The 24,849-nt window shown below is 43.3% G+C and overlaps 1 protein-coding gene across 6 annotated transcripts in view; it reads right to left on the bottom strand.

Moving 5' to 3' along the window:
* The window catches only part of dtnba (dystrobrevin, beta a), a 461,468-nt gene that overhangs the window by 113,829 nt on the left and 322,790 nt on the right, over positions 1-24,849 (bottom strand). For all 6 annotated transcript variants that reach the window (XM_078541481.1, XM_078541476.1, XM_078541482.1 and 3 more), the window contains exons 11-12: positions 18,151-18,240; positions 2,195-2,282 (exon numbers count right to left, since the gene is read on the bottom strand). In XM_078541481.1, coding sequence (XP_078397607.1) covers positions 2,195-2,282; positions 18,151-18,240 — 178 coding nt within the window. The remainder of the gene's footprint in view (positions 1-2,194; positions 2,283-18,150; positions 18,241-24,849) is intronic.

The following is a 24,849-nucleotide window of genomic DNA, read 5'->3' as shown; positions in this document are numbered from 1 at the left end:
TTTATTAATTTCCAAATGAGCGATTATGTAAATTGTTTCAGTTGCCCCAACTGCACTTAATGCAAAATCAACCGTGGCTGTTCTTCCTCGTGAAGACAAAAACTTAAGAAACAAGAGAAGATAGAAACGCAATTTGTTCATTAAAGTTAATTCCCTTGACAGCCCATACACCCTACACAACCTACTCAATCTCCTGAGGGCATTGCACAGCCACAGGTAAACCCCAAGATAAATCTCGAGAGCAATTTATCCCTGTCTCCCAAAGGCAATCAAACAAAATTCAGTGACATTAATTCAGACTTACGACCTGCATTAATAAAGCCGTACTGCACAGATGAATTTCCAAGGATTTTCAATCAATGCATTGTAAACGATTCTCCATGCTATGCCTTAAATAGTTAGTTTTAAGCCACAAATACGCTGTCAATGGAAAAAACCCTACAAAGTGTTCAGTAACTTGTATTGGAAGGATTGTGAAAGTAAAGGCCATTTGATTTTAGCTTGTCAGGGCATGCTTTGATTCAAGCTCTGGCTGTGAGATAAGATGGACCTAGTGTAACAGATGTAATGGGGTGGCTGTTTCTTGACAATGAGCAAAGCAGAGCCAAACTGCTACCAGCTAAGTACATCTTTTACTCTTGTTATCTAACTGATCAAAAGCACTTTCCCTCCAATGCATCTCTCAGATAATGTTTATAAAGAAGATTGCAGCAGCCTAATATTGTTACAATCTCTGCAGAGATCGATAGCTTTTAAAAAGAGATTCAAACTTCCAGTTACTAGCTGAAAGAGTGACAAGGCAAGATTCTATGTTTTAAAACTTTTACTACAACAAATGACTAAAAAAGACTATTAATTGAACATGGTTTTCTTTTTGTAGGCAACTTATACTTTAAACTACAGAGAGGAACATTCCACTTTTATACTTATCACACATCACACTCCCCATGGAATTAAAGTCCTTAGAGCAAGCCATAACCTTGCTCCCAGCTTCCAACAGGTTTCCATATCCCCATTTCTCTCAGTAGTAACTTTGAGTGGCCTTCTCCAGGCACTTTCCTCCATTTTGAAGAGGTTCTTAAATCCACTACCAGCAGGAAAACCTGTTCTGACGATTCTTCTTCGGCTGGTCATGCCAGGGTGAATTTTCCGGAATCCTTAGATCGTTGCAGGGTGTCTCTCTTCGACTAGAGATCATCTCCCTCTGCATCCAGCTGTAGTAGCGTGCAAAAGCCAAACTACTTCTTCTACCTGTTGACCACACAAAACTGCTGCCTATCTGACATATTCATTGATTTGTAGGGAAGCCTGTAACCTGGTCTCAAAAATGGCTTCCTCTCTCCTCTTCCCCATGGCAACGTGAAACACATTAACCTTCCATTCAGGTAGAAAATGAGAATTAGCTATACTTGGCCCCAACTTGCTTTCATCTTAGAAGTAAATGGACAGTTTACAGCATAACTGTTTGCAACCTGATACCTACAACACCTTTCTAGGACTTTGAGTTTACAATGAGTAGACCTTGAGTCTCCCAGAGACAGCTGTCTTTACCTCCAAGCGTAAATATCTTGTACCGTCTACTCGGTAAAACAATCTAAACCTCCCTTTGATCTTTTGACAATCAAATCACCCAGGCTTACTGTCAAGGAGCCTGCAGAACAAATCACACGACCCCCTTCATTTGCTCTAAATTTAAAGCTACAGACCCAAAATATAATCTTATAAACTCATGATTGTGACAATAGGCACAATTTATAGAACAGCTGGATTGAACATGCACATTTATCAGTCACTCAGTGGGTATAATTGCATGGCATGTAACAGAGAGCGCAGATCAAACAGACAGCTTCTAACAGATAACCAACTTAAAACATAAAGCATATAGTCTTATGCTTGCGATAGTCTTATGTAGATGTGATGCTCTGGGGGCATTTCAAGGCTTTAATGCTACCTTTGGTTCAGACAACCATTATAAGCCACTCAATTCACTCCTAGGATTCATAAGCATTGTTTGAAACCCTTTTATCAGATGAATGCCCTAAAATCAAGGCAAAGGTCCATTATTGTACATCTTACAGAAACCTTGCCAGCCACATCTTTTGAACTAAATAGCTGTCATTTACTGGATGTCAGCTACCAAGCCCAAGGCCTGAAAGAAGTGATGAAATAGAATAAGGAAGGCTGAGGTACTTACTGTGTTTCCAGCTTCTGCAGCTAGTCTGGCAGCATACCTAGCAATCAGCCTGTGTTCCTCATCCAGTCTGCTCGGACTGTCCAAGACACTGTACACACAGATAAACAAGAATCGTTCAGAAATTAACCTTTATTTTTAGGCAGTGGATCTTCCCCCCCCACCACCAGAGTAAATGGGAGCGGGACCTGTTTGTTAGGTCTAGAGGTTCAATAGTATCGCTGAAAAAAACTGTACTGTCGCCGTGCTACCAAATGAGATCCAATAGTATTGGAGCTCCATTATTAGTTACTCATTTCAAATCAGAAATTGCAACATTGCAAACCCGCCAAACTCCAAAGGAGGTGAGACACTCACCCAACATCCAACCACATGCAAGGCTGGGGGGGGGCTTGGTCCTGTTTGATCCAAATCTAACGGCAAAAATCATCAATTTTGCGGAAGCACGAAAAGCAAAAATCAGACGTTTTGCCCAATTTATGAACACGTCGCTGTCCAATGCTCCAATATTTTTTTGAGAAAATAAAGCCATTTTTAAAACTATTATCTGTATCCATTCGCAAGGCTCTCAAAGGTGTACATAGGGTGATCTTGTACCATCACAATCTAGAGTTGAAGACAAAAAGAGGAGATTTTTGTGTTTCTTAATTTCCAAAGGACAGCAATGAAAACAATGAAATAAAGTCCTCTGCATCCACCTTATAAAGCTGGATATTCTCATTGCAGCTCTGACTAATAAACTTGTATGAATAGACTGAGAGTGTGGAATGTTGGGCGGAATCTTGTGCCATCCCCATGGCGTGTTTGGTGCCAGGGGAGCATTTAATCAGGGGAAAGTGTGCCAGGTGGGGGGACCCCCACTGCCTTCCTGCCTCCACCCCAATTAAGTCCGTGGTGAGCAGGCCCATGGATGGCATTTCCACCCCATCACCAATTCAGGTCCTTAAGTGGCCAATTAATGACCAATTAAGGAACTCATCCCACCGCTGTTGGGATTAACCCAGTGGTGGGCAGGGAACTCGCCAAGCGGGTAGCACAACAAGCAAAACCCTGGCGTGTTTGCTTTGCGGGCTTCCTGGGGAGGGCGGAGTCCCACGTTCAAAGGCATTCGATGCCTGATGGGACTCAGCATCAGGAAGAGGTGGGGGCCTGCTGAGAGCCACATCCTGTCCCTGCTGTTGAGTATCCTCATTCCCCTCCCCTGTGACCACCCCCCCACCCCCCGTGACACACTCCCCGCCATCACACAGCTCAGGCCTGGGATTCAGCAACAATCTTGAGGCCTTGGGTGGGTACTATACCAGCCACAGCCACCACCTCACCAGAAGCACTGCTGTTCAATAGAACTGCTGGCCTCTGACTGGCTGGCAACTCTCAGCAGGCAGGCCTTCCGCTCCTGGGGTCCTTAAGTGCCTAAGTGGCACAAGATGCAGAGAGCCTTCCTGAAGAGGGGGTCTTGGAGACCCCTGCTTCTCCAAGATTCCGCCCATTGAGAGCATGCTTAACTTCCCTCAAAGGGAATCCTCTTCCCTGGTGTGCTAAAGTAGTAAGTTAACACAACTATGCTGACAGAACTTTTTGATAATATTTGTTAGTTTTTTTTGAAAAATGTGAGAATATTTTATTTGCACACAATGTTTAGTAACATCATAAACATACAAAGAACCCAATTACAATTCTGTTATGCTTCATGTGCAAAAGAAATCTCCCCCCACCACCAAGTGCCAAATGGTGTTTTTTTTATTAATGTAATCACAAAAGCAACCCCTCTCAATCTATAATATTTTCTGTTGTGGAAAGTCAGTCATGAAGTTCCCCATTTCATTCACAGCTAAACTTCTACCTGTACCTAGTCTTGGGACCCAGGCTCTTCTACTATCACTCTCAACAACTTTAATATCTACTTTGCATCTCACTCCAGGTCCCCCTCTCAGCACCTCAAAGCTGTAGGTCCACCATGTCCATATCTTCCTCTGTTCCTAGCCCCATTCTCTGCTCTAACAAAAGACAAGCCTTCCCCTTCATTCCACTTGAGTCAAGACTAAAGCCACTGTTTCAAATACTACAGCAAAAATGCAAGGAATAACGCATAGCTTTAATGAAAACGATTTTGATTTGCTGAGCCTATCAGCAGCAAGCACGGGGGAGAAGCAGCCTGTGATTGGAGAGGCTGCTGCTTGCAGAATCCTTCACTTCACTGACCTGCATTTTGAACCCTGGCTCCATCAGCACAATGGAGAGGTACGGCAGGCAGGATTGTGGACTGTGGGCCGCATGTTCGAAAAACCCTGCTCTACCCTCTGCTCCATCATCTAAAAATTTCAGTTCATCTTGTTGCTCAAACTCTGCTGCCTTAATCCTAGCCCTGCACATGTTCATCAACCCTCTTCTTGCTGATTGACTCTGCTCCTGTCCTCCAAGTTAACAGTTTTAATTTTAATCGGAGTGTTTAAATCTAACTGTGGCCTTGCCCCTCGCTCTCTCTCTCTCTCTCTGTAACCTCGTTCCTCAGCCCCACTTAAACAGGGCTCCCAGATGTACCACAAGTGCCCACCCAAATATATACATGCCCTGGACCACAGTGGTACATGGTGGGGTGCAACTCACGGTCAAGCAGAGGTGAAGCAAGGTTAATGAAACTTGGGGGCTGCCTTTTTAAAGCTTCCCTAAGATTGATCCTCGAATAGAACAGCTTACCTCAAAACATCCTATCCTTCAAGGTTCAATGTCCCTCAGAAAGGACACTGAAGGTATTCAGCAACATTCACCTGAATTAGAAACACGCTCATCACTTGAAACCATCCACTGATCCTGAACGGACAAGCTCGATGGCAAGACTGAGCTCACAAACATCTGTGCTCTTTGAACGAAACCTGAGCTGCTATTTCAATCAGGAGAAGGCAGTATCCCAGATTGTATTACTCTACCTTTCTATGCTTAACCTTTCTCCTTAGGTGTCAAGCATGGCTCAGTTGGTAACTCTCTTGCCCCAAAGTCAGAAATCTGCAGGTTCAAGTCCCACTCCAGAGACTTGAACAAAAAAATCCAGGCTGACATCCCACTGCAATACTGAGGGAGTGATGCACTGTTAGAGGTGCCGTCTTTCAAATAAGATGTTAAACCGAGCTCCATCTGTTCTCTCAGGGTGGATTTAAAAGATCCCATGACACTATATTGAAGATCAGGGGAGCTGTCCTGACCAATATTTTTGCTCAATCAACACTGAAAAAAACAGATGATCTGGTCATGATCAGATTGCTCTTTGTGGGAGCTTGCTGTGCGCAAGTCTTCTGCCATGTTTTCTACATAACATTAACTACACTTCAAATGTACTTAATTAGCTGTAAAGTGTTCCAAGATGTCTTGTGGTTGTGAAAGGCACTAGAGAAATACAAGCCTTTTTTCACTCCCATATCTGATAAAGTCTCTGTTCTTTACTCTTGAGCAAACCAAACCTGGTGATGAATTAATTTCATGGAAAAATAGAATGAATGATATGCTCATTTCAAACAGGGTAATTGTGGACTCAGGGGAGCTTAACAGTACAGTAACTTTCACTGAATCACACATTAAGACACATATACGAGCACTGTAACTGTGTTAAAATGAACAATCTCTATGATAATAGTTCATAATTTGTTAGTGGTGAACAAATGTCTCTCATCTTTCATTTCACTTCCACTTCTCCACAAGCCTTTGGGCTTCTACCCTGCAACTTGTGGCAAACAACTGGGACCCGTGTGAACAGGGTAAGCAACGGTGTGTCCCACCAATAAATCAGGTTGAAGAACCCTTATAGAGACAGTCTAACCAGAAAGTATAAGTTAGAATACTTTTTTTCAATGCCAAATCATATACAGAAAATTAAATAAAAGGAGTGAAATAAAGATGGGATTAAGAATGAGAAATAAAGAAATGAAACAAGTTAAAAAAAAAACATTTTTAATCCCTCAGAATAATTAAGATTTGAAGGAATGACATCAAACTTTTGAAAGTAAATGTTCAGTGCCAGTGAGGTTGTTTGAAAGTAATTAAGACCCATCACACACCATAAAAAATTCACTTGTGCCTGAATGGGTAAGCTTCAACATTTCCTGGTGTGCTCGGAGGGTAAGGTGCAGAGATTTCACACCGTTCATGTGCGTGAATGCCAAATCTCTTAGTGGGCGATCAGTGCAGTGAAGCTTGGCAGGAAGCAGGGAAATTCAAACAGCAACTTCCTACTTTCTGCGTTTAACTGCGCATAAGCAGATGCTGGGGTTGCTGTCTGATTTACTCTTTAGTAACAGTGAGTGCTGATTGTCTCACCATTATTTTTACCACAAAATCGGTCCACTCTTTCTCGGATCGTCACAAATTGGGGTATATTTATGAACAAAAGAAAAGGCAACATATGTAAATAACTTAATTTCCTTATTCATTCTGAAATATTAAATTGCTTGTTTTTATTATTTGAAAGTAATTCAACTTCCACATACCCAATATAGGTAATGGAGGGGGTGAACACCAAGAGGTCCATTACCTGAAGTCACCAACATTAGATGCAATCATGTCCCTAAATTTTCTTTGTTGTGCGCACCCTGTTTATTTTAGCAGCAGTATGTTTAAATGTTTCTGCACAGCTATGCACACACAGCATCTTAAAGGGGACGAGTGTGAGTGGTTTGTGTGGTAGCTTCATGAAGCTTAGAGGGAACATTGATCACATGCTCTTTCTTCCCTTGTTCTATATAAGGCCATGCAGTTAATTATATTTCCATTCTAAGAACTAGGCGAGAAAGGAACAAAAATATAGCAGCAAAGCAAAGAATATTGCATATTGCACTGTCAGAAAGTGATCCAAGGGCAGGAAAGGGAGGGAGCTTTATTTGTTCAGCTTAATAGAGAGTTTGCACCAGACAATGATTTAATGTTCTCCCTCACTTATTCAAATACCTGACTGGTGGCAGACTGCAGCCACATTCAACAATTTAAACAAACAAATAAATGGGAGTCAATTTAAGAAGGGAAGTTATGCATTTGATCATATTGAACAAAATGGGTTGGATCTTACATAAAAATAAGAGGTAAATGGAGATTCATGCAGTGATAAACACAACATTTTTAACTGGTTATTGGTGTCCTTCCATCTGTGAGAGATGATGGGGGATGCAGTTTCAGAACTTTGGTGAGGTCAGACGAGATCATCTGCTGCACTTCTTTTGATGGCTCAACAAGCAGATTCTGGGAAGGCAAAGTCAACCACAAGTGCCACGTATGTAGTCGTCCCTTGCCGGTGGTGCAGGATAATCTCTTGTTTGCAGGGCTGGGGTCTGCATTGGAGCTTCTGAAACAACACTGTCATCATGGTGGTAACCTCTGCCCACAGCCAGTGTCACTGTTGCATCAAGACTCAGCTGGTGTTTCACACTTGCCTTAATTGAGTGCTTTTTCACTTTTTATTAATGGTGAACTGCCCTCTCAATTTGTTTACTGGCTGCATAGCCAGGGCAGGAGATTCAGACTTGCCCAGCATCTACATCTCCCTCTCAACCTTACAGTCTGAATCCAGCAGGAGCCCCACTTGGTTGCAGAAATTGGCAGAACATTCTTTCTTAAAGGATCATCGGCCATCTACAGGACCCTGCTCCAGTGCCTCTGACCCTCTTGATTTTGATCCACACGGCAGTGGTTATTATTTGACCCATAGCCAGAACCTGATGGATGAATGCCTGGGTGTCCACACACTGGTGGGCTTACATAACTCGTCTCTGGAGGCCAAGGTTCCTCCGAGATCCCCTGCAGTTCAGCCTAGGGCTCGGTGCTAGTTGCCATGTGTCACCGTGAGAAGGCAATACAGGGGGTCTTGGTGATGCAGTGGGTGTGTATTGGCAGGATAGACTTATGGACTTGGCTCCCTCTTCGCAGTAAGCTAGCCAGTGGCAGTGGATCATATAACTGCACTTGATGCGCAACATCATCCTGCAGCAAACCAATATTAACTAAACCAAAATTGTACTGTTAAGATGAGGAAGAATATGAATTACGTACATCAGTTCATAGCAACTCATATAAAGATGGTAAGACCTTTCACATTTATGTCTGCTTGCGAGAAAATATTATCCTCAAAACTTTGGTAACTTAACTTTGGAGCAGCAATCAGTGTCATAACTCAATCCTAAAACTTGCTTTCATGCAATGATACAAAATAATGAGCACACTTTGCTTCCTCACATCAATGGGACGTCTAGCTTGACAAAGCAACCGCTAATTGCCTTTTGCATTCTCCTTCTGAGCTTGGGTCAAGCCTTCTTTTTCAAACCCTGATCAATTGTGTATCCCCCTGTCCCTATCTTTTCCTTGCCTGTGTTCACAAACAGACAAAATCTAGGCCAGACATTTACTGCTGGGTGTCTGAAACACAACAGGTATGAGGTGTTTACCGATGCACCCACCTGTCCCTCCGATCGTGTGCGATCCTCGTCACTGTGAGCATCAGTGCTTTCCCACCACTCCCCCATTTCTTCCTGCCACATGCTGCCCTTGGTCTCATCTCCTCTCATTTGTTACTGAGAGACAGGAGCTGTCAATCAGATCCCACCCTCCGACCACCTGCCAACTAAAACATACTGCCCACAATGTACCTGTGACCCATTGGTCTGCAGCACTCCCCAATCCCTTCTCCTGCCCTCTCTGTCTCCTTCCTTCCCTGAACATCATTCCTCATATATTGAAATTCCGGAACACCACACCATAGTGAACTTGAGTAGGGCAAATGTGACAGGATGAAGCTCTTCAACACACAAAGTGATAACATTGCCAGGTAAGGTAGTGGAAATAAGAGTGGTTGTGTCATTTAAAAGTCATTGAATGGGGGTGGGGTGGGGACTGTAGATTTTTTTCTACACTGATAAGCTAAGTTAGGCCAAATGGAGTTCCACATCCATACTGCCATTATTATTTGTTAATGTCTTTACAAAGACTGCTGCTTTTACTTTTCGTTCATTGATTGCTCAAGTGTCATTCCCGCTTGTACCTACTCAAATTCAGTCAGAATATACACAGATTATGTTGAATATACAGCGCAGAAGCAGGCCACACACCCTAACCAGTCTGTACTCAACTCATCCTTCCTCATCTAATGCTAATATATTTTCTCAGGGCCCCAACTCCACAGAGCGAGAACAACCATTTTGATTTCTGTCCATGTCATGTCACGATAAATCAAACGCAATTTAGGTAGAATTGTTAAAAATCAAGGATACTGTTTGCAACAAATAATGTAAAACCTCATGGTAAAAAAGACCCAGCAAACTTCACAAAAAACACTCTATGCTGCAAAAGCCATAATGGCTATGCATATTTTCATATATTACCATCTTTAAATTGTTATAAATTGTGTGCCGTTCTGTTGTGCATTGCAAATATAAGGTACCTTTTAAAATACATCTCGATGTTACATAAATCTGATGGCCTGTTTCTTCAGCTCAGCTGAGCTGGTACCAAGTATTCTTTGGAATCTATTTATTCATTCAAGAAGAACAAACATTGGCAGAAAAAGTGGGATTTAAATCGAATATTTTTTTCTTTATTTTAATTCCGCTGCACGTCTGGAAGCCTCAATTAATCATGCTTGAAATGAGTGCCGACTCCTGCCTCTGAAACTGCTATAATCCCGCCACAGTTCACATGATTTAATGAGACCTTTTGAATTGCTGTGTAAGAACTGAAGTAGCTGGTGGCTTTTTTTTTTAAATTAAAGATTTTGCTGTTGTTTTTAACTACATAAACCACGATTATTTTCTGCCGGCTGAAAGGTACCACAGCCACTGTTGAGCAGGAATTTCACACCAAATAAGAAATGTGCGTCTCTAAACGTCTCAAACGTCCAACAGAAAGTAAACACGCCACGAATGAACAAAACACACGTTTTTTTTGTGACGTGAGGTGTCAGAATTAATTTTTAAACTACTGTGGTGAAATGAAATCTCCTTGTTTTCCCTCAGAGCTCATACTGAATGCTAGTAAAAGGAGTCTCAGAAACAGATCACATAACCTTTTATTGATTAATAAATAGAATACAACACTTCACTGCGGAGTTTTCTGCTGAAATTACCAGTGCAGAAAAATCACTTAAAAACTGGTTTATGAACAGAAAATGTTGGAAACACTCAGCAGGTCTAGTAGCGTCTGTGGAGAAACAAACAGAATTAATGTTTCAGGTCATCATCAACCTGAAGCCTTGACACTGTTTGCCTCTCCATATATGTGGCTAGACCTGAAAGTATTTCCAGCATTTTCTGTTGCTATATCAGACTTCTTTCATCCACACAGTATTTTGCATTCAAGAAAATGACTGATAGAGACAATATGGAACGTGGTGGCAATGAGTGACTAGGAGAAGGGGATGGGGCAGATTATATGGAATGGAATACTTCACACTACCTGCAGCACAAGATCACAGGATGATTACAGACGAAGCAGGCTGTTTGATGCATCTAAATCCACCTATCTACAAAGATTTCCAAGTCTCTCCACTGTTAATTGTATAAATTAAGGTCAAGTGTCTACAGATGGGGGGGGGGGGCACTCATTGGATAATGATTTGTGCATATATAAAGAGACACTATTGTTTTAACTCTACAAGAGTTATAAAGAGACACTCCCCTTTAAAGGGTGGCTCATCTGTTAATTAGTTTAATTTGTTCATTTAGTACACTCAAAAGAGTATCAAAAGACACTTATGACACTGGTGGGGATCATAGGGTTAGGAGCGAGACTCACCTTGTGAACAATCTAAAACTGAGTAAAAATTTTGACTTCTGGTTTCCTCCTTCACTTTGTGGCTATAAGAAGTTGAACATGGTAGCAGAGAATGATTACCTAAAGATGACGATTGGAAACTAACCATTTTTTTTTTAAGACAGAAGATTACAATCAGAGTAGCTTTTGTGCAGAATGGCTGGGAGCAAAATTAAATTGTCAAGGTACGATTGCCTGCCAGTGTCATCAGAGTCTGAATCTTACGACCAATGCAAGTTTGAAGTAGGACTGTGGACACTGGTTACATCCCTACAAAAGAAGAAACAAGGTGCTGAATTTTACGAGGGTCCCACCCCCCACTTCCATCCCCTTCCCACCACCCCCCACGTTAAAAGTTGCTGGGGGGTTAACGTAAAACCCACTCCAAGGTACGGCCTTGGCATTGTTGTTTCCTTACAAAAGCAAAATCAGAAGCTAAGTATTTTGTGAGCTGGAATCCCATCTGTTGGATATTGAGGAAGGTTCTGGCTCTTTTCTTTAGTTTAATGGATGAAATTTACCAGAGAGATGATCTTTCAGATGCCCACAAGGGATAGTCAAACTTTGATAGATTTTCAAAGACGGACAGTCATTCTATGAAGGAATATATCATGGACTTTAACAAACTTTATATAAGGTAGCAGAAGTTCAATCTGGAGATTCTTCGTTCAGCGCTTCAATTTAAATTAATGGATTGTGCATATGGACAGGCTCCTGGTCTTAACTGGGGTTCGGTTCTCAGAAAGAGATTCCCTTTCGCAGCAGATGTCTGCAGCCTTGGAAATATTCCTGGGGAAGCAGTCATTTCCTGCAGCCTTGCTGACACAAATGGGATATTCTGCAGTCTCACAAAGGATGGAGGACTCGAGGATTACGGCATTTCGAGATTGTACAGATACTGGTTGCAGGCCCCAGTATAAAAGGAGGAGTTACAGACAGAAGGAGTGAGGATGAAGGCACTTTTAGCATATCTGGCACCACAGCAGATGGGCAGGATTAAAGCAGCGACAATGGGTGAAGGAACCCCAGGAATGTCTGGGGAACAGTTAATAGGTTCTTCAGGTCTGACTCAAAATATCAGGATGTGATGAAGTGGAACAGCAGAGTTCTCTCAGTGATGCACGACACAGAATTCAGAGGCTGAAGAGGATGGTAATGATTAGTCTGAAGCAATTGTACTAGTCACAAGAAGCTTAACCCGGTGATGAGTGTATTAGTTGTGGATTCATTTAGCTGTGCAGTGTTAGATTGTGGTTGCATCTCAACAGTGTGTGGAAGAGATTGGCTAAAATGTTATTAGATTCACTCAGTAGTGAGGATCAATGTAAGGTCAGAGAGTGTGAAAATTCTACTTGTTGTCGGTTCGGGGATGACAACACATTGAGGTCATTAAAAAGTGATGATTCTGTGCAAAATAGCTGGAATAAGCCACTTTATTAGTACTGAATGTAGTCTCTAGCGCGATACCTTTCCTGTTAAGCATGCCTTCCATCAAAAGAGCACAAATGAAACTGGACATGGAGCATGGTAAAGCAATTGCTTTTGGAAAGTCAGTGAATCTGCAGCTTACACAATCAAGGCATTATTGTACCCCAATTAACAAAACCTAGTACTGAACATCACTGAAGTGCAAGCAGAGGTCACAGCTCGAAGGGTTGTACAATGAAAGGAGAGTACAGAGCAATCTTAAGATAGGACTAGAAGCAGAAGTCCTTGTGACCGTGAAGTTTTGGTGGCTGTCAATAAACTAGAGGGCAAACTAATAAGCAAAGCAAAACAGAAGTTTTTGCTTATATAGTTGAAAGGAATTTGCTGTTTATTCCAAAGTTGACATCTTCTTCTTAGGCAGTCCCTTAGGAGCGAGGATGAATTTCTTCCACGATGGGACTGTAGGTCCTGAGGTGACTAAAGAGTCCAATGCTGAATCCACACATGTTGCCAAGGCAGGGCAGCTAGTGTTTGATGAGGCGGGTGGGTTGGATGCTCGGGTTTTGGTACGCTCCTCCCTGTTTCTCCAGGGGTTTAAAGGGGAGAATTTTCTCCCTGTCGGGGATGTTGGGCGGGGGCGGGAGCGGGCGCCCGCGGATGAGGTTTCATGACAAATGTGAAGGCCGCCCTCGCTCTTCACCTGCCCACCGACCTGAAGATTCTGGCCAAGGTGTCTACATGCAAGCTGTGATCCTTACCAACAGATATGCCACAGACCCAATATGAATGCAAACTGGGGTCAAGCAAGGTTGTGTCATCACACCAACGTTCTTTTCCTTCAACAGTCCACCCTATCTCCTTGAGGCTCCCCGCCAGAGTGGTGCTGCTCTACAGGACAAGCAGGAAACTACTCAACCTAGGATGCCTCCATCCCAGGACCAGGATCACCCCAACCTCTGTTGTCTAATGTTTGTGTGTGACCTCCAACTGGGCCTATTGGAGATGTTCGAAATGGTTGGAAGCTTCGCAAATGTTTCTTCTCCAGTTGGGGTGGTCTCAAACAAGAGGTTCCCACAAACCGGTAGGGATGTTGCATTTTTTTCAGGGAGACCTTGAGGATGTCCCTGAAACGATTCCTCTGCCCACCCAGTAATGCTTGCTGTGATGAAGCTGGAAGTATAGGGCTTGTTTTGGGAGTTTTGTGTCAGGCATGCGGATGACGGGGCCCGCCCAATGTAGCTGATTAACCATAACCAGTGACTCGATACTGAGGACGTAGGCCTGAGGGAGGACACGGATACTGCAGCGCCTATCCTACCATTGAATTTGCAGGATTTGGCGGAGGCATTGCTGGTGATGTTTCTCCAGGGGTTTAAAGGGGAGAATTTTCTCCCTGTCGGGGATGTTGGGCGGGGGCAGGAGCGGGTGCCCGCGGATGAGGTTTCATGACAAATGTGAAGGCCGCCTGGGCTCTTCACCTGCCCACCAGCCTTAAGGTTGCTCGCCGACCTGAAGATTCTGACCATGAAGACATGCAAGATGTGAGCCTTACTAACAAAATATGCCACAGACCCAATATGAATACAAACTGGGGTCAAGCAAGGTTGTGTCATCACACCAATGTTCTTTTCCTTCAACAGTCCACCCTATCTCCTTGAGGCTCCCCGCCACAGTGGTGCTACTCTACAGGACAAGCAGGAAACTACTCAATGATGATGCCTCCATCCCAGAACCAGGATCACCCCAACCTCTGTCACTGAGCTGCAGTACGCTGATGATGTTTGGGTATGCGCACACTCAGAGGCAGAGCTCCACCTCTATCATCGATGCATTCATGGAGGCGGATGAAAGAATGGGCCGTAGGCTAAGCCTCCGGAAGATAAGTATCCTCTACCTGCCTGCTCCAGCTACGCAACCCTGCCCCCACCCCTGACTATCAAGATCCACGATCAGCCATTGGACAACGTTGGTCATTTCTCATACCTTAGAAGACTCCTCCCAGCAAGGACAGACATCAGTGATGAAATTCAGCATGACCTCCAGTGTGCCTGGACAGCCTTTGGCCATCTCAGGAAAGGAGTGTTTGGTGACAAAGACCTCAAACCTGGCCCCAAGCTTATGATTTACAGGGCTGCAGTGCTACCTGTCCTCCTGTATGCATCACAGACAGGGGCAAATTGCAAAGTACTGAAAGGGGACAACCAGCCTTGTTGCATAGATGGATTTGCATGGAATAGGTCCATACAGATAGGACTTAAGGTTAAAGCGAGGCTAATTACTCGAGGTTCTGAAGAGCAACTGGGCGATAAAGATGTTAGAGTCAATTTGCCCACAGCAGGAAAAGTGATCCTGAAAGTCTGGTGGCCGTATATTTGCGGGAGTGTAGATCAATTGACATAAAAGCCACATTCTGCAGGGTGAAAAATTTCAGAGGAAAGTGTTTCTGAAACGGCCTGAAAGAGGCAAGCGATGCAGAAGGGAAATTATGGAAACTAAATAAATGCTTTTATGGCCTGAATGATGCCTCGTGTGTGGTATTTTTCAGTGAGATTTGTTTTGCTGAAAATAGGCTGTGTTTAACTAAGAGCAGCAAATCACGCAATGTTTTACGGTATCCAAAAGGGAAAGTTCCAGGCACCTTCATAGTGCATGCTGATGATTTCTTATGGGGTAGTGCTGTGGATTTTGAGAAGTGTGTTATTAATAAGATTAACGTGAAATTTAAAGTCAAGCTTCAGGTGCTTTTAAATACATTGGTTAGCCTTTAAGCAGAATAGGTCTGGAGTATATTTGAATCAGCAATCCTACTTAGAAAGTGTCCATCCCTGTTAATCATGCAGGGTCATCATAGAAAGATGATATCACATCTAAAGAAGAAACAGAGCAGTTCTGAAGCTTGGATTGGTCAGTTGAATGGATTATGCACCCAGACAAGACTGGACGCTGGTTTTGATGGATTGGAACTATGATGAAGCAACCAAAAGTCGAGGGTGTTTTAAGGGCAAATAAGACAAAAAATAAAGATGGAGGAAAATAAATATGGAGAAATGTGTACTTAAGTTTTCATCCTTGGGTGACCCAAAGGACATGAGATTAGTTATTTTTAGTGATGCTTCTCATGCCAATCTCCCTGATTGATATTCGAGTGCAGTGGATTTTATAATATTTTTGATGGGTGAAAATAGGAAATGTTGCCCTTTAGCCTGAGAAGCTAAGAGAATTAAAAGGATTATTAAAAATACTTTAGATGCAGAAACACTGGCTTCTGTGGAAGCAGTGAACACAGGATTCTATTTGCCAAATATTTTAAGGGAAATTCTATACCAAGGGTGTACGGAGAACAGTTTGCCCGCTGAATGTTACATAGATAGTTGTTGCTTGTGGGATACCATTCACTCTATAAAAAGTATAAGTGAAAAAAAATTAAGGATTGATCTTTCAAGCGTGAAACAAATGTCTCAAAATAAAAGAAAATCTTCAAGATAAAGTGGCTTGATGCAAGAAATCAATTAATTGTTTCATGAAAAGGAATGCGTGTACCAAAGATTATCCTGTAATGTAATGCCTTACAGAGGACATGGAAAATCATTTTTTCTTCTTTGATTTGTTTTAAAATATTGTTTGTAAATATTATTTAAGCTGCGTTTGAAAAAAAGGGAATCATATTTGTATAAATTACAGCTAAGTGACTGCAGGTGAGGGCACTCATTGAATAATGACTTGTGCACATGTAAAGAGACACTTACTGGCACTGGTGATGGCTTGTTGGGGTTAGGAGCAAGGCATTTGTAATGTCTCACCGTGAATAAATCTAAAACTGAGGTCTAAAGATTGACTTCTGGTCTCTTCCTTCACCAACTGGTTATAAGAAGTTTAACATCCACTGCCAGGCCCAACTGTCTCTGAAATAATTCCGGGGTTCCTGCAGCCAACGTGCTAATCTGCACATGAATTAAGCTTTGTGTGAATGAAACTTTGCTGATATTAACCCTAACATTGTCATTTATTTATTTGAACCTATGTACCTTTGTTTTATACTTCTGCAAATCATTTTGAAGTAATATTTCAGGTTTATTATTTCCATAACCATCATATATGTCTCCGGAAGATCACCATGTCTTGGACAAAAAGCAAAAATTTCTCCTGTGTATCCTCCATACATCAGACCTCCAGTACGCTCGGGATCAGTCTTGTGGTCAGAGTACACAAAATGTTATCTAGCCAGAGTACCATGAAGCTGGCTTCCCCACTTCCTCGAATTTATATTCCACTCTGTTGGCTATAGAGTTCCACATTCTATTTGGTGTGTTGATTGCTGAAGTGGAGCTGAAGCACTGTAGCAGCATCAATGTGAGTGAAATTCATCGTATCAAACATGTATATCCCATTCCCCAATGAGGTTCACCCGCCTTTAATATACAGACAGACACTGATGTATTAGTGTGCTGCCTCTAATTTAACAACTGGGGCTAGAAGTTAACATCATCATGAAGACAAACTGACTTACATGCCAGCAAAAGTCCAATCCTTTTCCTCCCCCCACTGGCTGATACATTTGCGCTGCTATGTAGAGTTAAAATATGAACATCTGGATTAAAACAGTCTGTACATGCTGAATTGCCTGCTCTCCTTGTGCATGTGCAGAGTCCCTCATATTATCACAGGAAACCAAAGCATCATTTTCCACAAACACCCTATGAAATGGTGTTTAATGAACCTCTCACTTGAACCACACTGCTCTAGTGTAACAAATGCAACAAAAAGTCAGCATCACTTCTGGTTCTCACATAGGGAGCAGGACATGGTGAACATGTAGTGTGATACCACTAAAAGCTTTGTTTGATTTCAAAAATGGAAAACAGCAACTAGATTGAAAAACAAACAAGACAGCTAAAAAGTGGTGAAATTTTTATTGAAGGAAACTAGCATGTGTTGTAGAGTCATTTTGCTGATACTGTCTATTTTATGTCTGAAGGACTGAGTATTATTTGAACTCCATGCACTCTTGTGAAGAAGCTCTAAAAATGGCTGATAAATGACTTAATCAACCAGTTCTGAGAACCCTTCTGTAACACACCCATCATTATTCTCCAGCATGGCATTGCAAGGCTGAAAATAAGATCAAGCGTCTAAAACAGAACAAGTGCTGATGTCCATTTGTTGATGCTGGGAAAGATTAAGTGCCAATGAACCTGACTCAAAAATACACTTAATGCAACATCTCCCTAGAAGGTTTAGACATCACATTGGAGGGTTGTGGAATTTTGAGAGTCCTAAATAAGAAACAAGAATAATTTATGAATATCTTGCGAGGTGATGGATGATTTTAGGGCTCCTTACACAGAACCTCATAAAATTGATCAATAAGCCATTGTGACTGACAAGACGTGCATTTTGGAGCAGCGCAATCAAAAAGCAAGGCCTTAGCAACTACCAGCCTCAACGTAGAGAGATTTTTGCCCTGATCAAAATTTTCTAGTAGCACCCTGTTTACATACAAAAAAAAATACAGTAAAGAACTCCTATACCAATGGTACTAGCACACCATGGATTCTTAATCAGGAATGCAACAGTCCCAGAACTTACAGGGCACAAGGTGAACTCAGATAGTTTTCTCATCCTCCCCGCACCGCCCCACCCTGAGCGAGGCATTCCAGTCATTCCAAGAGGATTGCACAGGTAATGTTTAAAAACATTTCAGAGGCTTATTTCCCCAGTACAGCTCTATGTGGAACTCAACAAACACTAACCGTGTGCCGTTCTGCAGTCGGCTCACATAGACTGCGATCAGATCGTGCTCATCTGCCAGCTGATCAGCAGAGTCCAGGCCGTACTGTAACCTAGTGACAATGGAGGTAAATAAAGTAAAAAGTAGAACTGAAGAAATAAAATAAAAGCATACATGATTCACATTCCAGGATAATAAAACAAACACATCGCCATAAAAAAATAAATCAAAAGTATTAAGAGAATTCCCGTCAAACAAAAAGATTTAAAAATATAGTTTTTGCCTAATGAGTACGCCAAGTCTGTGCTAAAATACTTCACATTGATTTTTGCCTGGGCGTTCATGACAAAGGTGAATTTATCTAAACAAGGGTTTAAGTGGCTCCATTATTTGGCTCCTCCAAATTGGAAATTTCCAACTTATAATAGGCTGTTTTTGGACAGTAGATAATCATTCAATGGATTGCCAGGCATTTTGATGGAGACGGGCACCAGGCAACACTGGATATTGGATGTATATAGTTTTCGAGAGAACTGGAACTTTTATATAGGGCCTTATCATGCCTCAATTTAGGCTTCATTTTAAAATTCATGCACTTTGTGCCTATTTTACAGGTGCATTTCAAAGTCTTATGTCTGCACTTATAATTGAATCCGCCCATGTGCATTTGTCCACTTCTGCCGTCCCACCAGTGGCCATTCTGCACCATTTCCCTGAGCAGAAGGATGCAGTTAAAGTGTGACATGCTGGGCTAGATATTTTCCAATATCAAATGTGGCATTGAAATTTATAATGGAAAAACTGACAGCTGGAAGTGCAATACAGCCACGAGATCATCAATACATTATTGACTTGTGAGAGATGTGACAACTCACTAAGGAAATCTCGCTTTAATAGTTGTTCTATACAGTTAAGTCAAGATCAAAGGATGCAAAAGTACATATTACTAACTGCGTGGCCTTATTTACCACTAAAATTGTAAGTCAGCTGGTGTTATCCAGTCTTGCATCTTTGGCCAGAAGTAAAATTGAAATCTGCTTAATGTTGAAGTGTCTAAATGGAGTTAGTGGTAAAGTATAACATGGTGCAGAATGTTTTGTGAAAGAACTATTATGGGATAAGTGGGAAGACTGAATTTAAAACTGCTTGTTATTAGATCTTTCAAAGGGCAGGCATTGGCACGATGGGATAAATGCCTTCCCACCGTACTGCATTACACTATTATTTTATGGTTAACTAAGTGTGCATTTTGACATCCCCATGCAGCAAAGGGACAACATCCACACAGGCCATGCACAGCTGTGTAACAATGATATGAGGTTTAGTACTTTTACAGCTGTTTCTCAATGGCAAATAGGGTCTGAAATTGTTCAATTAGTATTTCAGGATCCCCATTTTCTCTACAATTTAAAATATGATAAAACAATTACTGCAATGTACAGCTTTCATCATGGGTTGTCAATGAGGAACATAGGAACAGGAGTAGGTCATTCAGCACACTGAACCTCTTCTACCATTCAGAAAGATCATGACTGATCTGTAATCTTAACTCCATCTACCAACCTTAGCCACTGGAACTCACTGCCTGAAAGGGTGGTAGAGGCAGAAACTCTCATAACATTTAAGAAGTATTTGGATGTGCACTTGCGATGCCATGGCATACAAGGCAATGGGCCTAGTGCTGGAAAATGGGATTAGAGTAGTTAGGTACTTGTTTGACCGGCGCAGACTTGATGGGCCGAAGGGCCTTTTTCTGTGCTGTAGACCTCTATGACATATTCCTCAATACTCTTGCCTAGGAAAAATCTATCAATCTCACATTGAATTAGCACCCACTGCTTTTTGTGGGAGAGTTCCAGACTTTTATCAACCTGTGTGTGAATGCACTTCTCTCCTGAATAGCTTGGTTCTGATTTTAAAGTTATGATCCCTTGTCCTCGGCTCCTCCACTTACAGAAAGAAAGTCTCTCTCTGTCCAATCTCTCATTATTTTCCAAACTCCTAAACACCTTAAATTATCCTTTAACCTTTTATATTCCAGGGAATACAAGCATCAAATTTAACCTTCAGAGCCATTGTAGCTTTCTGGTCAATCTGCACTGCACTCTTTCCAAGGCCACTGTATCCTTCCTAAAGTGCGGTGCCCAGACGTGTACACAGTACTTGGAGAAAATAACACCCTTTTTTTTGAAGTGTACTGGCGGTTCTCTCAATGGGTCCACACATTTATTTAACGGGAGCTAAGTTGCACACAGACAAGATGATCTTAGGTTGAATTATCAGACTCTATGAGTTAACTAACCTCAGTTAGACTAACAACAAGGTGCTCCCACTGGCCTCAGTATCTCTGCGTTAGGTACGGAAAAAACTGCAGGGTTTCCACTTGTGACCAATATCCAGTGACCTCTGGTGAAAGTGCATGTGCGCGTGCTAATGGGATAACATAAGGTGTGATGCCTCACTAAGTTGGATAATCAACTGGGACTATGCATCAGAAGACACCTTCAGGAAAAAGAACATTGGCAAGGGAACTTAATAAAAAAAAATAGAATTTTGAGTGCTTATTTACCAGAAAACAAAAGTCTGCTGTGTTTTGAAGAAAATGAAAACAGCAAACCAATACTGGAATTAACTTACAGCACTCTTACGAACTACCAATCTCTTGTGCGTTATGTTATATAACTGTTGGAGTAATCAGACTACATCCATGTTAAGAGAATCATTACAGGACACAGCATGACCACAAATTACAAATACGCAACTAGGTTTTTTAAACTTTGAGTCAAAGGCAAGGATAGGAAGAGTGCACGGCATCTGAACTAAGTGGGAACTAGTTGGCAGTGCTCCGAAATGGATTCCTAATTCATAAACATAACCACTATGCTCTTGTAGCCATCTTATGACCATAAACTGTAATCTTTGTGAATGAATGACATCACACTCAGCTTCTCTACTGGCACTCACTGCCGTATAATAACAGATCACAAACATAATTAAGTATAAATATAAAACTGATGTCTCAAGATGATTTCAACAGCCTAGCGCTCCGATAATTGCTGTAAACTGTTCAAGTTTCTTTCTCACATTTTATAGTGCCATCTGATTGGATCACCCGCCTTGTTTTTATTCCCAGATTATTCATTATTTCCCTGTATAATGAAAAACATTCTGGCCGGTGTGTGAAATGGAAATGTTATTCTGAACTAGAACGAAGGCAATATTTTCAGCAGAATCGATGGACCTTGATTGTACACCTGACGAAACAATGTCAGTCATGAGCTATCTTGATTTTTTTTTTTTTGCAAAAATATACTTTATTCATAAAATATCTTCAACACATTCCAAACCATTTCAAAAACACCATTACAAGGGTACAATCCAGGTTAAACTTTTACAAAATGTATCACCAGGTGCATCAGTACAAACAATATTACAATCATTTACAGCCTTTCATTTTGAGCTGTACAGCCCGAGGGGCTCTAAACAGTTCCCAGTCTCTCGATGCGCTGTGGCAGAAAGGTCTTAGACAGCGACCCTTCCCCATTGCGCCTTTGCGGCAGCTGCCCCAAGCTTTAGTGCGTCCCTCAGCACGTAGTCCTGGACTTTGGATTGTGCCAGTCCGCAACAATCGGTCGGGGACAACTCTTTGTGCTGGAAGACCAACAAGTTTCGGGCAGACCAAAGCGCGTCTTTCACCGAGTTGATGATCCTCCAGCTGATGTTTGTCTCGGTGTGTGTCCCTGGGAACAGCCCGTAGAGCACAGAGTCCTGTGTCACAGAACTGCTCGGGATGAACCTCGACAGCAACCACTGCATCTCTCTCCAGACTTTCTTTGCAAAGGCACAATCCACAAGGAGGTGAACAACGGTCTCTTCCCCACCACAGCCACCTCGAGGGCAACGTGCAGAGGGGGTGAGACTCCTGGCGTGTAGGAAGGATCTGACGGGGAGGGCCTTTCTCACCACCAGCCAAGCCACGTCTTGGTGCTTGTTGGAAAGTTCTGGCGATGAGGCATTCTGCCAAATGACTTTGACAGTCTGCTCGGGGAACCATCCCACAGGATCCACCCTTTCCTTTTCCCTCAGGGCCTCTAGGACGTTACGTGCTGACCACTGCCTGATGGACTTGTGGTCAAAGGTGTTTCTCTGCGTAAATTTTTCCCCCAGGGACAGGTGGTACGGCACGGTCCAACTACTTGGAGCGTTCCGCGGCAGCGTGGCCAGACCCATCCTTCGCAACACCGGGGACAGGTAGAACCTCAGCACGTAGTGACACTTGGTGTTTGCGTACTGAGGGTCTACGCACCGCTTGATGCAGCCGCACACAAAGGTGGCCATCAGAATGAGGGCGATGTTGGGCACGTTTTTTCCCCCTTTATCTAGAGGCTTGTACATCGCGTCCCTGCGGACACGATCCATTTTCGACCTCCAGATAAAGCGGAAGATGGCTCGAGTGATCGCCGTCGCGCAGGAGTCTGGAATGGGCCAGACCTGCGCCACGTACAGCAACAGCGAGAGTACCTCACACCTGATGACCAGGTTCTTACCCGCAACGGAGGGGGAGCGTCGCTCCCACATGCCCAGTTTCCTTTTCACCATAGCCACTCGCTCCTTCCAGTTTCTAACGCATACCCCGGTCCCTCCGAACCATATCCCCAGCACCTTCAGGCCGTCAGCCCTGACAGTGAAGGGGACAAAGGATCGGTCAGCCCAGTTCCCAAAGAACATGGCCTCGCTCTTCCCACGATTTACCTTGGCTCCCGAGGCCAGTTCGAACTGGTCGCAGATGTGCATCAGTCTGCGCACCGACAGCGGATCCGAGCAGAAGACGGCGACGTCGTCCATGTACAGGGAGGCTTTTACCTGAGTGCCTCCCCTGCCTGGGATCGTCACTCCTCTTATGCCCGGATCCTTCCTGATGGACTCGGCAAAGGGTTCTATGCAACACACGAAAAGGACAGGCGAGAGAGGACAGCCCTGCCTGACTCCAGATTTAATCGGAAAGCTATCTGTTTCCCACCCATTGATTGAGACTGCGCTACTGATGTTAGTGTAGAGCAGTTGGATCCAATTTCGAATTCCCTCCCCAAACCCCATTTTGGAGAGCACATCCCCCATGTAGGTGTGCGATATTCTGTCAAAGGCCTTCTCCTGATCCAAGCTGATGAGGCAGGTATCCACACCCCTGTCCTGTACATAGGCAATCGTATCCCCGAGCAGCGCCAGGCTGTCAGAGATCTTCCTGCCTGGCACAGAGCAGGTCTGGTCAGGGTGAATCACCAATTCCAGAGCGGATTTGACCCGATTGGCGATGACCTTGGACAGAATCTTATAGTCCACATTCAACAGTGAAATGGGTCGCCAATTTCTAATTTCCTCCCTTTCCCCCTTGTGCTTGTAGATGAGGGTGATGATGCCTTTCCTCATGGATTCTGACATACTACCGGCCAGGAGCATACTCTTGTACACTCCTAGCAGGTCTGGGCCGATCAAGTCCCACAGAGCCGAATACAACTCCGCCGGCAAGCCGTCGCTTCCGGGAGTTTTACTCTTCTCCAAGGACTCAAGGGCCTTAGTCAGTTCATCAGGAGTTAGCGGTTTGTCCAGGCTCTCCCGCGTACTGTGGTCTAAGACCTCCGTGATAGAGGACAGGAAGGACTGGGAGGCCGTGCTGTCCGTGGGCTTCACGTCATACAATCCGGCATAAAAGGATTTGCTGATCCTCAGAATGTCGGACCGTGATGACTTTACTGAGCCGTCTTCTTCCTTCAGGCTGCTGATCACAGAGCGCTCTCTGTGTACCTTTTGGAAGAAGAAACGTTCCCGCTATCTTGATTTTTTTTTTTTGTAAAAATATACTTTATTCATAAAATATCTTCAATCACATTCCAAACCATTTCAAAAACAACATTACAAGGGTACAATCCAGGTTAAACTTTTACAAAATGTATCACCAGGTGCATCAGTACAAACAATATTACAATCATTTACAGCCTTTCATTTTGATCTGTACAGCCCGAGGGGCTCTAAACAGTTCCCAGTCTCTCGGTGCGCTGTGGTAGAAAGGTCTTAGACAGCGACCCTTCCCCATTGCGCCTTTGCGGCAGCTGCCCCAAGCTTTAGTGCGTCCCTCAGCACGTAGTCCTGGACTTTGGATTGTGCCAGTCCGCAACAATCGGTCGGGGACAACTCTTTGTGCTGGAAGACCAACAAGTTTCGGGCAGACCAAAGCGCGTCTTTCACCGAGTTGATGATCCTCCAGCTGCAGTTGATGTTTGTCTCGGTGTGTGTCCCTGGGAACAGCCCGTAGAGCACAGAGTCCTGTGTCACAGAACTGCTCGGGATGAACCTCGACAGCAACCACTGCATCTCTCTCCAGACTTTCTTTGCAAAGGCACAATCCACAAGGAGGTGGACAACGGTCTCTTCCCCACCACAGCCACCTCGAGGGCAACGTGCAGAGGGGGTGAGCTTCCTGGCGTGTAGGAAGGATCTGACGGGGAGGGCCTTTCTCACCACCAGCCAAGCTACGTCTTGGTGCTTGTTGGAAAGTTCTGGCGATGAGGCATTCTGCCAAATGACTTTGACAGTCTGCTCGGGGAACCATCCCACAGGGTCCACCCTCTCCTTTTCCCTCAGGGCCTCTAGGACGTTACGTGCTGACCACTGCCTGATGGACTTGTGGTCAAAGGTGTTTTTCTGCATAAATTTTTCCCCCAGG

This window comes from Cetorhinus maximus, chromosome 5, assembly GCF_964194155.1.
Source record: "Cetorhinus maximus chromosome 5, sCetMax3.hap1.1, whole genome shotgun sequence".
NCBI classification, from domain to species: domain Eukaryota; kingdom Metazoa; phylum Chordata; class Chondrichthyes; order Lamniformes; family Cetorhinidae; genus Cetorhinus; species Cetorhinus maximus.
This window is presented reverse-complemented; position numbering and strand designations above follow the sequence as displayed.